The sequence below is a fragment of the Apium graveolens genome, chromosome 1, assembly GCF_009905375.1.
Source record: "Apium graveolens cultivar Ventura chromosome 1, ASM990537v1, whole genome shotgun sequence".
Taxonomy (NCBI): Eukaryota; Viridiplantae; Streptophyta; class Magnoliopsida; order Apiales; family Apiaceae; genus Apium; species Apium graveolens.
Genome location: NC_133647.1, coordinates 175,262,667 through 175,277,589, shown reverse-complemented (window position 1 = coordinate 175,277,589; position 14,923 = coordinate 175,262,667). Strand labels below are relative to the sequence as shown.

The 14,923-nt window shown below is 32.1% G+C and overlaps 1 protein-coding gene across 1 annotated transcript; it reads right to left on the bottom strand.

Moving 5' to 3' along the window:
• Positions 1 to 2,465: 2,465 nt before the first annotated feature.
• LOC141671654 (uncharacterized) lies at positions 2,466 to 13,148 on the bottom strand. The gene is made up of 21 exons (XM_074477947.1): positions 12,663 to 13,148; positions 12,460 to 12,545; positions 12,022 to 12,123; positions 11,412 to 11,518; positions 11,087 to 11,187; positions 10,733 to 10,820; positions 9,781 to 9,869; positions 9,343 to 9,482; positions 9,075 to 9,237; positions 8,851 to 8,986; positions 8,670 to 8,766; positions 8,398 to 8,527; positions 7,223 to 7,282; positions 6,961 to 7,079; positions 6,654 to 6,778; positions 5,367 to 5,588; positions 4,019 to 4,179; positions 3,416 to 3,579; positions 3,210 to 3,292; positions 3,038 to 3,123; positions 2,466 to 2,748 (listed from the first exon to the last, which is right to left on the bottom strand). Exons 1-21 carry the CDS (start codon positions 12,879 to 12,881, stop codon positions 2,605 to 2,607), a joined length of 2,622 nt encoding a protein of 873 aa, XP_074334048.1. The 5' UTR covers positions 12,882 to 13,148; the 3' UTR covers positions 2,466 to 2,604.
• Positions 13,149 to 14,923: the final 1,775 nt, after the last annotated feature.

Genomic DNA, 14,923 nt, shown 5'->3' with positions numbered 1-14,923 from the left:
TTATTCATATAATAATTTGATAATATTGTATAATATTCTCTTAAAATTAATTATTTTTTAATTCGATAAAGTTTTATAAATATTAGTTGAATTGGTTAATCCCTTCAAATTATTGAACAATATATATATTTTTAAAATAGTATAAAATGTATTGAATTAAATGCTACAATATAGTATAGATATAAATTTTATTTGAATAATTCAAAATATTTGTACAATATTGTCTTGATCAATAAATATTGTTTGTCTAAAAGATTTTTTTTTAAATGCTAGTTTTTTTGAAGTGAAATATGAAAAATAAATCGATTTAATATATCATCGTAGTTTTAACAAATCTCGTGAGATCTCATATCAAATTTCAAATATTTTTAAAACCGGGACAAGTCCCCAAACACTATTGCCTTACCAGTGAAGTTAGTAATTTTAATATACATAATCAATTGACTTGATCGTATAAGTACCTCAAACACATTAATTTATATTAATATAAGATATCAAAAAATTTCACATTATTGGTAAGACATTCTCGTCGAACTTGTAATTTAAATTTACAAAACGTAGAATGTGACAATGTTTTTCGGCTAGTTATGTAGTCAAATTTCGAATATTTTTTGAATAATGAGCCAAATTCTGATTTTAAATTCAAAATAAATTAAAATTCATAGACTCATTATAATTCGAACTTATCTAAATATTTAATATCAATCTAGATTATTTATATATAGGCGATTCTATTTTCAATATTTTTTTTAAAAATTATATATGTACATTTTAATTATTTTTTATAATAAAAAATATGTTAAAATTATATAATATATATTTTCAAACTAAAAAATAATAATAAATAAGATAATAATCCATTTATGTACTATGCCTAACTTTATATCTGGAATTCAGTTCTTAAAAATTAATTGTACAAATATTCAATTAACTATCATTTTTTTTGCGGAATTCAAGTAGCTATCTTTAAAGTTAAATAAAATATTATTTTAGCACATTTACATATTATGTGTATGATAAAAAGCTCATGTGACAATATGACGTAGTGGTATGAGGTTATACAGAAGAATGAAGCAACTCGAGTTCGATTCCCACAAAACACAACTTTTATATAAATATTAAAAATAGCGGTAGGTTAGTCTTTTCAATTAAATTATATATAGAAGAGATTCGTTCATGTTATGTGGTCCATGCATCATGACAAACGTAACTCTATATTTTTAATCCACTGCCTACTTTCTCCAACAAAAAAATATATATATAGACGGAATTTCTATTTGCACAAAATTTTACACAATTTGAAACTTCTCTCCAAAAATAATATATTTGCGACAATTTAATGTGATGTAAGGAAATAATGATCGATGATATGGTATACAGGAAAGAAGTTGATAACGCCCCGGAGGAAGAAGTTCCCATCTCTATCGACATTAAAATGATATATCAAAACTGTTAATAACTTAATATAACAGTAATACATGACACCTTAACCGAATTTATTAAACATGAAAGAAGAAGAATATAATTTTTGGGGTTGAAACCCCTGTTTCTATTTGGGGGAGGGACAGAAGTGTTGGTTTTTTTTCGAGATTTAACCTTCCAAGTATATACAAAGTACAAATGTTAAATCTTAATAAATAAGTATTATTAAGACCTGAAAATTTACTCACATACTAAAATTTTGTATTTAGAGGAGCTAAAAAGATAATTGTGAATAACATCATAATAATATTCGGCCCCAAAAAAATACTCCCTCCATCTCATATTATGTGTCATGTTTTGACTAGTCAACAGTTAAATTATTTAAATTTTGACCATAAATTACGCATAATATATAATTAAATAATTTTTAAAACTAGTATCATTAGAAAATATATATAATTCTCTTTCAAATGTATTTTTTACTTTTTTAAAATAATACATAAAATTGTCGTAATTATCGTTCAAAACTTGGTCAATTTGATCACATATTAGTCAAAACAAGACACATAATATGATATGGAGGGAGTACTTATTTATAATAAAAGTATTTATTTGTCTATGTTTTACTCAAGCTCTCAAAAAAGTTTGAAAAATTCGGTATCCATCCGAAAAATCCGTATTCGTATCCGAGAAAAAATGAATATTATCCATACCCGAAATAAAACATATATTATCTGTATCCGAATCCGGAATATTCAATCTGAAACTACATATATATAATATTTAAATTATATAGACATAATTATATATAATTTAAAGTTTATTCTTTTAGTTTAAAGTGTTGTATATGCATTAAATAATACATTTACACAAATTTTATATAAGTATACACATAACACATATACAAAAATATGATTCGAGTTTAATCGTAAAAAATATGCAAAATATGATGGGATAAAACAATTTCAGCGACCAAGAGACCTAGACCATTTAGCACAACTGAAAAACGGTACAGAAACTGAATATATGTCTGCCACAAAATATAAAGATAAAGAAAAAAGAAATTTCCTTCTACTGGGATAATTTTTGTACATACTCTTTCTTTTTTTTACTTGATCATACATACTCTTAATACTTCTATAACTGTGCAACTTACTACCTTTTCAATTCAGGTCAAACAAATTAGAATACATAACTAGATAAATAGCTTGAAAATGCGATAATATCCACCCAATCTGGAAAAAGACCTTTTATCTTGGCTGCTTGATCAACTAAATATTGGTCTACTACTCCAACTTCAATAACCAAGTGGGCAGAACTGTTTGCCTGCATATACAAATAACAGTTACAACTGCAATGAGAACATCTGAAACTTTACGACTAATGTGGCCGTGTTTCTATGGTTATTGGTTAGAGTTTATGTTTTCATCTCTCTTTTCTAAATTTTCATATCGTATTGTGGCTTTGGACTTTGACTTCATTAGCTGCAATAATGTCTCAAGAGTTTCTTTTGTTTCGATAGGTAAGTACTGTATTTCATGATATGTAAACACACTCAACTGGGGTACAAGTCATTAGGCCAAATTACAGAACACTGATAATGGTTCAGTCTTACCTCTAACCAGAAGGTCCAGTTTTCTTGCCCTGCTCCACTAAGTCTGCATATGTATGATGGTGGACCACCTCCAATTACTTCAGGAGCTGAAAACATTATTACAAGATCAGCATGTTCTAACTTCAAAGTTCATAACAAGACACAGTATTAAAAAATTTATAAACACATTAACCTGGAAGTAGGTTCTCTGCAAAGGACCAACTGGATAATGGACCAGTAATGTTAAGAACTGCTACCCAAACCTCCTTTAAAGAACTGAAAAGATAAAATTGCAATTTCAGGATAGATAAACCATATATATTATATCAATTTATGTAGTGTGGCAGCCTGCATATTCAGTATATCAGATAGTTGCAGAGAATAACTAGTGATAGTTACCCCAGGGAAAACTCTAAGTAGACACGCCGAGATCCCACATCTGATATTATTGGTGGCTTATTACTTGATAGGTGCGGTAAATATCTATATTTACTCAAAATAGCATCACTTTTTGCAGGGACTTTTATACTTCTTGAGAACAACGACGACAGTGGATAAATCGCCTGCACATTAAAAAAACACAAGTTCTAAGCATATTCAGTCTATTGTTTATCATATTCAGTCTATTGTTTATCACCGTGCATCATTTAGAATCACAATCATTTATAGATGATCATCAACGAATCCTCTGGCTTCCAAAAATATGGAAAGCTACTATATGGAATAAAATTAGAAGAAAAGAAGGCCGGGTCTTATATTGCTCATGATATCTATCCCAGAATAGTAGGATACGGCACGAAGCAGCTACTATACATAGAATCTAATAGATATGCCAATCTCTTGAAGCATAGACCAGTTATCACAAGTCCAATCAATCATGGTATAAAACAATCCCGAACGGTTTAACACGAAATCAAGTTCATCATATAGTGAAGTTTATAGATATATCAGGAAATTTTCTCTGATAATAAAAATGTTGGCAAATATAGTGAAAACAACTACCATCCATCTTTCTCTGCGAGAAAGATCAGCAGTCTCCAATGAAAAGTCAGGCCCGATTTCCAGTTCACTTGCAATTTCAGGTGCATGTTTGAAAAGAAAGCTTAACGAATTGGAGTCCAGTACAGAGATATCAAAAGTGGAGTCAACAATCCGTCCTACATCTGTAATCAAAAATAAAGTTACTAATATTTGTTAAAACTTCAGCAGTAAATTTATGCAAACCCCCTATAGAAGTGCAAATACAGAAAGAGCACCAAAAACTTTTACTTTTGGTCTAGTACATCGAATGTACCTATTTGAAGCTCGTAATCTCTTCCAGCATATATAAGATTCTAAAGTGTAGAGAATTACAGATACAAAATCAATAACATTTATAAACATGATGTCCAGGAAACTTAATAGCAAGAAGTATTAAGTTAGAGTTCCTATAATTCTGTTCCCATCGACTCGCAGAACATGCTGACATCATGTTGAACGGTTGACAAGACCTTACTAGTTCATGATGTAGAAGTTGATGGTGTCTACATACCTCTGCAATTTCTTATTGTTATGCTCTGTTTGGTTGTATGTAAGAGAAATAAAGTTACTGAAATAGAGTCTAATACATAATTAGCTAACTTTAATATTAAAAAACTTCCGACACTTTAAGTTTAGTTTTCTTCCCCACATCCACAAAACTTCCATGTTCTCTCATCTCTCTTTGATCATGCTTAAGTAGCTCGTAAATAACTAAATGGAGTGAAGCCGTGAAGGTATGAGGTCATGTTATACAGCTAAAAACTTGAACTCTAGAAAGAAGAAAACACTTATTGTTATGCTCTGTTTGGTTGTATGTAAGAGAAATAAAGTTACTGAAATAGAGTCTAATACATAATTGGCTAACTTTAATATTAAAAAACTTCCGACACTTTAAGTTTAGTTTTCTTCCCCAGATCCAGAAAACTTCCATGTTCTCTCATCTCTCTTTGATCATGCTTAAGAAGCTCGTAAATAACTAAATGGAGTGAAGCCGTGAAGGTATGAGGTCATGTTATACAGTTAAAAACTTGAACTTTAGAAAGAAGAAAACATGACATAAAAACACATAGATCAAGTGGATGATACACATGTATTAGATAGTTTAGCACGGCAAAAAAAGTTGCTGCCATTGCAAAGCATCTCCATATATAGGGTAACTGTAAGTCTCAGGCCTTTACATTGAATGCTAATCTATATTGGATACAAAAGCTATTCATTCGGTTAGAGCTTGGGTGATGTTTGAAGTGGTCGAAACGGTTCTACTACTTAAAACATCACCTAAGCTCTAAGCCATACACCATACACGACAACCATTATATGATTGACAAACCTGTTTGAATTGTATGTTGAAAAATAACCCGTTTAGGTGCATCTTTGCTGTATGGGAAAAATTGTGATGATAGGGCCAGGGTAACCACGCTGATATGCAACAAGAATTGTATAATAGATGATCTGGCTAACCAATTGCCAATCACAGGCACAAGAGGTCCCACAGCTAAACTAGTTACTGCACCGACAATTGCAGCAACTATAACATCAGGTATGAAGTAACCTGCGAGTATATATATATAAACCATGTCAAATTCCAAAATAAATACAACTGAAGTAATTACAAAAACCAGACTAAGTTTACATTTAACTAAAGGGCATAAAATGAATTATAGTGCAAACTAACTCTACATGTGGACTTTTTTGGAAGTGGGACAGGAACATAAAATGGAAGCAACCTAATGGATCACTATCATGGCTGCTTCCACTATTCATCAAAATTAAAGAAGACAGAGTTTTACACTATTTCAGCAAAAAGAAGGCCATGCATGGATCAAATTGGTGGGCATAATATTAAAAACAGTTGTCATAGCCTCCATTTATGAATATATAATTACAGAGCTGGATTCCAATCTTAAGCTAGGTCTCTGGCATGCTCTTTAAAACACCCTATTCTCCCCCAAAGAACACGTCACGTATGAAGTGGATTGGTCAGTGAAAAGTCATGAATGTCTTTGAGTATAGTGTCAAGCACATGCCACATGTGACAATCTCAATTTCCATAATTATATGGTTTGGAGTATACTACATTAGTCTGATAACCATTGAGATGACACAATACTTTGGAGGGAGTTGGTCACAAAACCAGAAGTAAGATGTGATAGGGTATCAAAGACACTTCTTTTGTGCAAAAGTACCTGGGGGATAGGGGGGATTTTAAATGCCAAAGTATGAACTGAGATAGCTCTTCACAGATGGTGTTTTACATAGTTCATTGAAGGTAGACATAGAGAGCTATGATATTACAGGTCGGTCTGTAGACAGTGCAACTACATGAATGTGTACCAGAACTGGAAGCATGAATACTTTGATTTAGCTTTGGTTCTGAATAATGTGTGTTTGCAGATGATCAATGTTCAAATAAGATAAAGATAAAAGAAACAACAAAATCACCACATGGCAATACAGTTTGACATAGAAAAAGCAGAATCGGGTGAAGTGATTAATTACATGTTGGCGAACACCGGTTGCAAAAGAGGAACAACTTACCTTTAGAGATATCAATATGAAGTGAAAAATCAACATGAAACACTTAAATAGTAACATCCAAAAGTTAAAAGGTACTGACCATAAGGGGGTGGAAGAGATCCCATCATTCCCATCTTTTCAATCAAAAACTGAATTAAAACTCCACCAAAGTAGACCACGTATAAGATGCAAGGTAAAAGGGGTATTATGTAACACGCAGCTGACCTGCCAGAATCATCTTCTGATCAGATTCAATAATGAGAAGAAGATATGGCACGCCGACATGGACAATGAAAGCAACAACAGTGACAATCTTAGTTTGTCTCCTTGCCACAGATAAAAGTGTCTGCTATCAAAAAATTAGAACATGAAGACAAAACTTACTGTAGAGTATTATAATCTGTTACCTAAGGGAATGACGACCAAATGACTTGATTGATAAGCTAAAGGAGAACCATGCAAGAAGCATGAAAGAAGAAAAGAAGAAGTACAAAAAGCCACCACCTAATCCTGCCAAAAGATAACCCTGCATTCAGATAGTTGTGGCTGTTATAATTATTGCTTACCGAATTCAACTACAACAGTTATCAGCGATCAGCCATACATGCCAAGAAAAATGCAAAAGTATATTTCAGAAATATACTTAGGGAAGGAATTCAAACTACACACCAGTGTCATGAGCGCATACTGCCCAAAAGCTCCCCAAAACCTTGCTTCACCAGCTAATTCCTGAAAATTTTATACATCCAATCAGGAATGTGCATAGAGCATCTCCAATAGTCTCTTAAATCGGCTCGTAAGTTGAAATTTCAGGAGGATGAATTTTTTGCTCCAAGAGACTCTTAATGGCTCTTATATTCACTAAGAGTCTCTTCTCTCTACTCTCTTTTAAGAGCCAAAATCCCACTCTTAACTAACATTATATAATATATTCATCAAATTACTCAATTTCTCTCTCCACTATTTTTTGTCTCCTATGAGTTCAAGTTAATTTTAATAATAAAAAAAATTAATTAAGAGTGAATATAGGAAGCACTGTTGTAGATGAACATGTATTAAATCTCTTCGAACCAATTTTTTTATAATATATTTAAAGCAGAGATAAGGAGTCTCTTGGAGATGCTCTTATCGTAATAGTGTGCCACCAAACTTTAAATATATTTGTTCATGTTGGAATATATTCCTCTTTTAAAAACATGAAACCATAATGTTTAGAATATAAAATATTGCCGGGCTTTTAAAAGTGGAAGGAGAATTTCATGATGAACAAGGTGATAGAGAACTATTGAGATCAACTTTTTCCAACCATTGTTTGGCATTCAAGGAGAAATCATTTAGTTGGTGGCTAAAGGATTTAAAATTGTTATGCAGAAGACTTCTGTTACTTACCAGTCTAAAATTATGGTAAATGTAGCAGGTAAATCTAATTGTTAATTTATACTCTGTGGGTACCAACCCAAATGTCCTCCTTCGTTTTAGCATGCAGATTGTTTTAAAAATCAAAATTGAAAAATACCTCTACTTCGTTTGGGAAAAAATCAATTTTAAACGCAGAAACTTGAATTTTCGGATTTTTAGTTAATTTGAGGGTATTATTTGAAAGGTACCGCTAATCATAGAGAGGGGCCATTTTGATTAGGACATCCTAAAAGTTAAAAATAGAAAGAGGAAGCTTAAATTGGGGAGGGAGGGTTGTGAAATTTGTCAGTCACCTCTTGTTTGTTTAATTAGTCCCCACTCCTCAGACAGAAATATAAAAAGAAATTATTAACTGATAATACTTGAAATTTTACAAAGACCAATGAGCACTCGACACTGTGATATTAGCTTAGTAGAAAATGTACCTCTACTGACGACTTTACTCGACTTGGATCCTGACAGAGTGGAAAGAATCTCCAAACAAATCTCGGTATTAATAGACCAACAACTGAGGGGGGTACGAACATCATATAAGCCAAGTAAGGATTACCAAACCTAAGATCATCAACATAAAATTTAAAAGATACAATAGGCAACATTCGCCAAAAACCTTATAATGATGCTAAGAAAATGATTTTGTGGGGAAATGCAGAAGAATGAAATAAATGACATGCTGACAGAAAGGGAAAACGAGTACCAGTTCATTGAGTTGCTAGTGAACAACAATCTCCCAATACTAAAGATGATTGGTACGAGAATAGCCAGTAAAATCCCGGTAACATGAAATAACAGCCCTGAAAGTTTGATAGTTACATCATTTTACATGCAACAGATATCAAAATGACAACCCTGAAATGATCTACCATTAACATATATACCTGTCATAAAGTCGCCAAATGTTGCTATTGAACACCAGAATCCAAGATGTGAGAATCGCAGAAAAAAAGGCACAAGAATGAATACTACAATGGGGATGCTATGAAGTACCATTGCTTGTCGTCTGGTGTAATATATCTGATAAGATACATTATAAAATACAGGTAACCACAAGGAAATATTTTGTTTAAATGAAATAAAATTGGGCTTGCATCTTATATTTTACCAAAAACCATGACATGTAGTCAAAGAAGATAGGTCGCTCATTCTCCGATCCATCATTGACAGAAAGGGACTCTCTTTCATAAGCGTTTCGTATCTTAGTCGACATGGTGAAGGCTTTAACTACTCGGATCACATTCTCACCACGTGCTTGGATACTTCCAGGTCTAGTCATATGTATAACCACATATCAGAGACTGTAAGTATTAAGGAGACCAATTGGTCTAAACATTTTAATATAACGAACTGTACCAAAATAGCATTACGCATACAATAGTCTTTCCACTGTATCAGTGGAAGTATGGTAATAATAACCCCCAATGAGATAGATGATATCCAATCCAGGAATGTTCCCATGATCATTTGCAAAGATTCTGTAATCTGTGTCGCCGGGAACAATACCAAAGACATCCTGAAAATCGTGGTTTTGAAAGAAACATATAAAATAAAAAGGGAATTAGAGATTAAAGACAATAAGATTAGGCCAAATAAATGCCCAACTCTTCACATCAACAGTACTTGCCACTCGAGCTATTTTTCTTACGGTCACGGGTCTAAAGTCTTAATTACGGTTTCACAAATTTGCAATTCAAATTTGTAGACTTCAAAACCACCAACATGTAAAGACTTCAAAACCACCAACAGGTAAGCTCTTTTTTATCTCATTTGAAGGTGCTCTAGAAGATTTTAAAAAAATGCTAAGGAAAAACCTGATTCGCACTACTACCCATGGGATATAGAGCTGATTTTGCATAAACAAGAGAAGGCCAACTCCCAGGTCCAGATTGGCAAACAAAATCTGTCAATTGAACAAAGTGATATATAATTAATATATTATTTAAAAGTTATGATTGGACATGAAACACATTTCATGGTTAACTACCAAAATCAATGAACTTCTGAAATTAAGTTCAGTTCAAGATCCTGTGACCTGTATTGATACATAAACTGATAGAATACTATGTACATAATATTAGTGCAGCAGTGCACAAACATAAATTTTACTAGTCCTATAAGGCTGCAAATAAGACTTGTGCTGAGATATATAATCGTAAGTAAATTTGTTTTGTTCTTGTCCTTGCAACTAGATATGCAAAAAAAATATAGAGCGATTAGACAACTCCTTAGATTAAATAAAAGAGGTGCATAATTAGGAATATTATCCTCAATATTAACATTAATCTTATTAATACTAGTACGCACAAGTTTTTCTTCAAGGAGCTGTAAGATCTAGTTAGGCCTTTGCTTACAACTATATTTGTAGACTGTGTGTTTAGTCACAAAATCGAAGCTTTTGCAAGATGCTCATTAATTTTCAAAATTTTCCTTTGATACATCTAAAAAGTTGTACCCGGTGCAAGTCTCCTAAAACCGTAACCTAACAGATAGCAAAAAAGTAAACACTTGACCATCGAGCGCCAAGCACACTCGACTGTTGGATAAAGTAACTTTCAGTCGTCCAAATTGCTGACAAGCGGAGTACCCAAATATTTACGAGCATGTTAAAGTCGGCAAAAATTAAAGTGCAAACATAATTTATGACCTTTTCTATAGTAAAGTTGTGAGTTCATACAAAGATGGCTTTAATCTATAAAAAAACACTTAAAAAAGAAGCACAGGGAAAATACACTAGCAAACAAATGCAACCATCCAGATACCTACCAGGCCCTCCATTTCCAGAAGCTTCAAGATTTATAAAAGCTCCAATTGTTTTTGTCCATTTATGTGTTTTCATGAAGCCATGTGACCCCTAAAATATGATGCATAATTAAAGCCATAAACGTATATTAGTAGAATACATTATAAGATTTAACTGCTTTATGAGATAACAATTACATGGTTCATGTATTTTTGCCAACAAATCAGAATTGTCATTTTACAATCTTTTCAATGATACCACTTGTACTTTTAAGATATTAATTTAGTTTAGTAGCCCAGAAGATAATCCTTATTCAAGTTTTTTGTACTACAATAAATTTGTCATACGACAGGGTTCAGGAATAGGACTATACTTACCACCATAAAAAGTTCTTCTGCGCCATTGAACAAAAATATGACTGGCTGCCTGGGAATCCAACCAGAATCGACAATAAGTCTCGCTACTTCCAGCATAGATGCTGCAAACAACATATTACAATGGAAAATATTACTAAATCAGGAAATTTAATGCAAGTTAAAAAAAAGTCCTCTATTTCACTTTCATGTCCTAATTTACAATTTGTGCCACGAACTTTGAGACATACAAGTTTTCTTATATGCCTTTAATACTCTGCACCTAAAACAATATCCGTTACTATGACACTACTATAAAAGAGTAACAAACAAAACAACATTAACCCACCGACACATGAACCACAATCTGCAGCACCAGGAGAACCAGGAGGACTATCAAAGTGCCCATTCAACAATACGGCAGGATCATCCTCTTGAGAAACTGCTGAAGACATCCTGTGACTCATCACTATAGTCAATTTCCAGATATAAACTAAGCCTTAACTAATAGCCTTAAAAATATCACATCATATTTGAATGTTAGGTAGAACATAATTGGGTTTCATATTTTGCTAGCCTTTTGAATGTTATGTAGAACATATTTGGAATATATATTCTGAAGTTCCTTCTACAGCTTATAATAAATAAAAAAAATACGGCTTACTGTTTGATTCATTATAACTGAATACAAATCCATATTCCACTGGAGGAGAATAGTGTACAGCACAGTAATACTTAAATTGCAGTTGCTCAAAACATATATTTATATCTAGCAGTAATACATGTAATTACCAAATAATCAATCATTAAAGCCTAAGTGCTGATCAAAAATATATTTACTTTTCTTGCTAGAGTCATGCTGATGTACATAGAATTTCCCTTTTCTCTTCATAAACATATAGTATGGATACAGAGAGCAGAAGCTAGTAAGAGAAATTTCATGAGTCACGTGGTCTCACCTCATGACGATATTAGTGTGGTTTCTGTAGGCCAAAGAAATACTGCGGCCCAAAAACATCATATTGAAAGAGCCATTAATTGATGTTTCCTCAATCTCAATCCTGCAACAGTGTATGTTCATTAATGAATAACTTTAGTTTCAGCTGCAATAGTGAGGGATAATATTTATAGTTTAGCACTTTTTAATTCATTCCACTGCATACATTAAATTGAGAGCGCAATCCCACAATTATGGGCATGAATGTTTCATATCTACTTCTACTGGTTTTTTATAATCTTTGCAAACCTAGAACTTCCCCGTACCATATTCTAAAAATAAAATCTAAATCTTGTTGCATCTTCTAATATGGATCACAATTTAGCAATTACATTTCTATGACAGTGAATTGTTTCAGACCAAACAGAAGCAAAATAATGAGTATCACAAAGAGACAAACCTAATATCGGGGCCGGCTCGGTCCTGGAGCAAATGGAGCTGTGATTTGATATAATCAGCTGCTTGTCTCAAACCTGGCTGCCCTTCCTATAATCACAAAACACCAGCAAACATAAATAAATAAAAAACATTGTTACATACACCTAAACCTCAAATTTTATTCATTTATCGAGATTATCGAAAAAAAAGGAGAAATGAAAATACCTGACGACCGGGGATGTCATGGGACAGTACTTTGATATGTTGAACAGCTCTAGCTTCAGAAAAACGGTGGAGAGGAGCGTCGAAAGCCAAGGGTTTAACAAATTTCATATGTATAAGTGAGTAGACAAAATAAGACATGAGTCCATAGATTATAAGTAACGAAAACAATAACTTGAATGCTGAAGACATGTCTGAAGAATTACTGGTCTTACGCCCCATTGAGTTGCTCTCAATTTCAGACAGCCCTTTGTTTTGAAGATGAATGTTATGTTAGTATTTTATTTATAATTGGGGGGTTTGTTATTGTTGCAACGGGGGGTAATGACGTGGCGGTACGAGGAAATATCTGGGCGGCTGGAATTGTGAACTGCTTAAAAATGAATCACGCTCTGAAGCAAAACTGAGTTGATTGGGACATGAAGGTTGAGTGTGTGTGCGAGTGTGAATCTGTTGCAATGTTGCTTTCGCTGTTGCCTTCTTTTATAAACACCCGCTGCTGTACTCACCAAAATTTACTGTCATTCTATTTTTCCTTTTATGACGTCCCCGGATCAACCTTATGGATTAAGGTTATTAAATGGAGGGTAGGGGTATTTAATTCAAGAGATTTACAGATTTTACGGATAACGGATTTCTAAAACTTAAGAAATTATCCACTCCATCTCATATTATGTGTCCTGTTTTGACTAGTTAACAGTTAAATTATTTAAATTTTGACCGTAAATTATATATAATATATAATTAAATAATTTTTAAAACTAGTATCATTAAAAAATATATCTAATTCTCTTTTGAATGTATTTTTTATTTTTTGAAAATAATACATAAAATTATCGTAATTATCGATCAAAACTTGGTCAATTTCACCACCTATCAGTTAAAACAAGACACATAATATGAGTTGGAGAGAGTATTGTCTTTTTTTATTATCTGTATACTCGTACAGAAATATATATATATTTTATAAAATGAATTTTTTTCATTAAAAAAAGTAAAATTGTTGATTTTAATCCTGTTATAGAAAAAATATCAAAACATAACGTATATTAATTTTTTATGTAAAATTTTATTATTTTCTGAAAATATTTGTAAATATATAATTTACAATCAATACAACTTCATTTTTTGATTCTCTCGTAATATTGAAGTTAGTTTTTGTTGTATTTGGTTTAAGTAGTTATATTATGTGACTAATTATCAAGGTCCTAGAAATCCGAAATCGCTACGACTCAATTTTATTTCAGAAAAACGATTACTCGGAGCTCAGACAGTACTTGGATTGAATATTCACATTAGGCTAAACAAAACCGCACCGAAACCGAAAAATCGAATCGAACCGTACTAACTCGGTTCGATTCGGTCCTTATTTTTCAGAAATCCGGTCTATTCGGTTTAGACCGAATATACTGAAATAAAATCAGGTTCAGTCCAGTTCCTGTAATAAATATTTCGGTCCGGACCGAATAGACCAAATCGTAAATACTATAATTTTTTATTATATATCTTACATATATCTTAAAAATTATAATAATAAATTTTAATTTATAATTATATTTATACGCTCTTAGAATTCTACATATCACCTTACTTTAATTATAATTTTTATTTTATAATTTTTGGTTTAAAATTTTAATACAACTTAATTTATAATTTTGGTCCGGTTCGGTTCGAGAAAAATGATAATTTAATTTTTCGATTTATTCGGTTCAGTCTGATTTAGGACCCAACCGACAAATACTCAGTTCTAGCCCTAACTCAAATAACTAACGGAAGTTTATTTTATTTTTTTTCTCTAATTCATTAAATTCATTTCATTTAAATATTAGTTCGTACATAGTGAAACCCAAAACTCAATAATAATATCTTTTAACATATTATGTTACTGCTGGTGCTACTACTACTAACTAGTTTTATTACCCGTGCAAAGAACGGGCTAGCTTTATTTATAAAAAAAATTGCTATTTTTTCTGTACTTTTACGATATTTGCGTTTTGTTTCATACCATACTGTGTGGTTCATGTTCGAAGGACTGTTGTAACGACGAACATCTTTAAATTTATATTGTGTCGCGAATGTAAAGTTTAAAGTGCACTCTTACCATTAAAAATAATGGATTTCTATCAAGTCTCGATGATTTTTTCAACTGTAGATACCAAAAATATTATAATATTTAGGTCTCATGTTTATCAAAATATGGGGGTAAAATAGTAAAAAAAATTGCACGGTCGAACTCGAACTTCAAATTACTCGGCTCATATGAT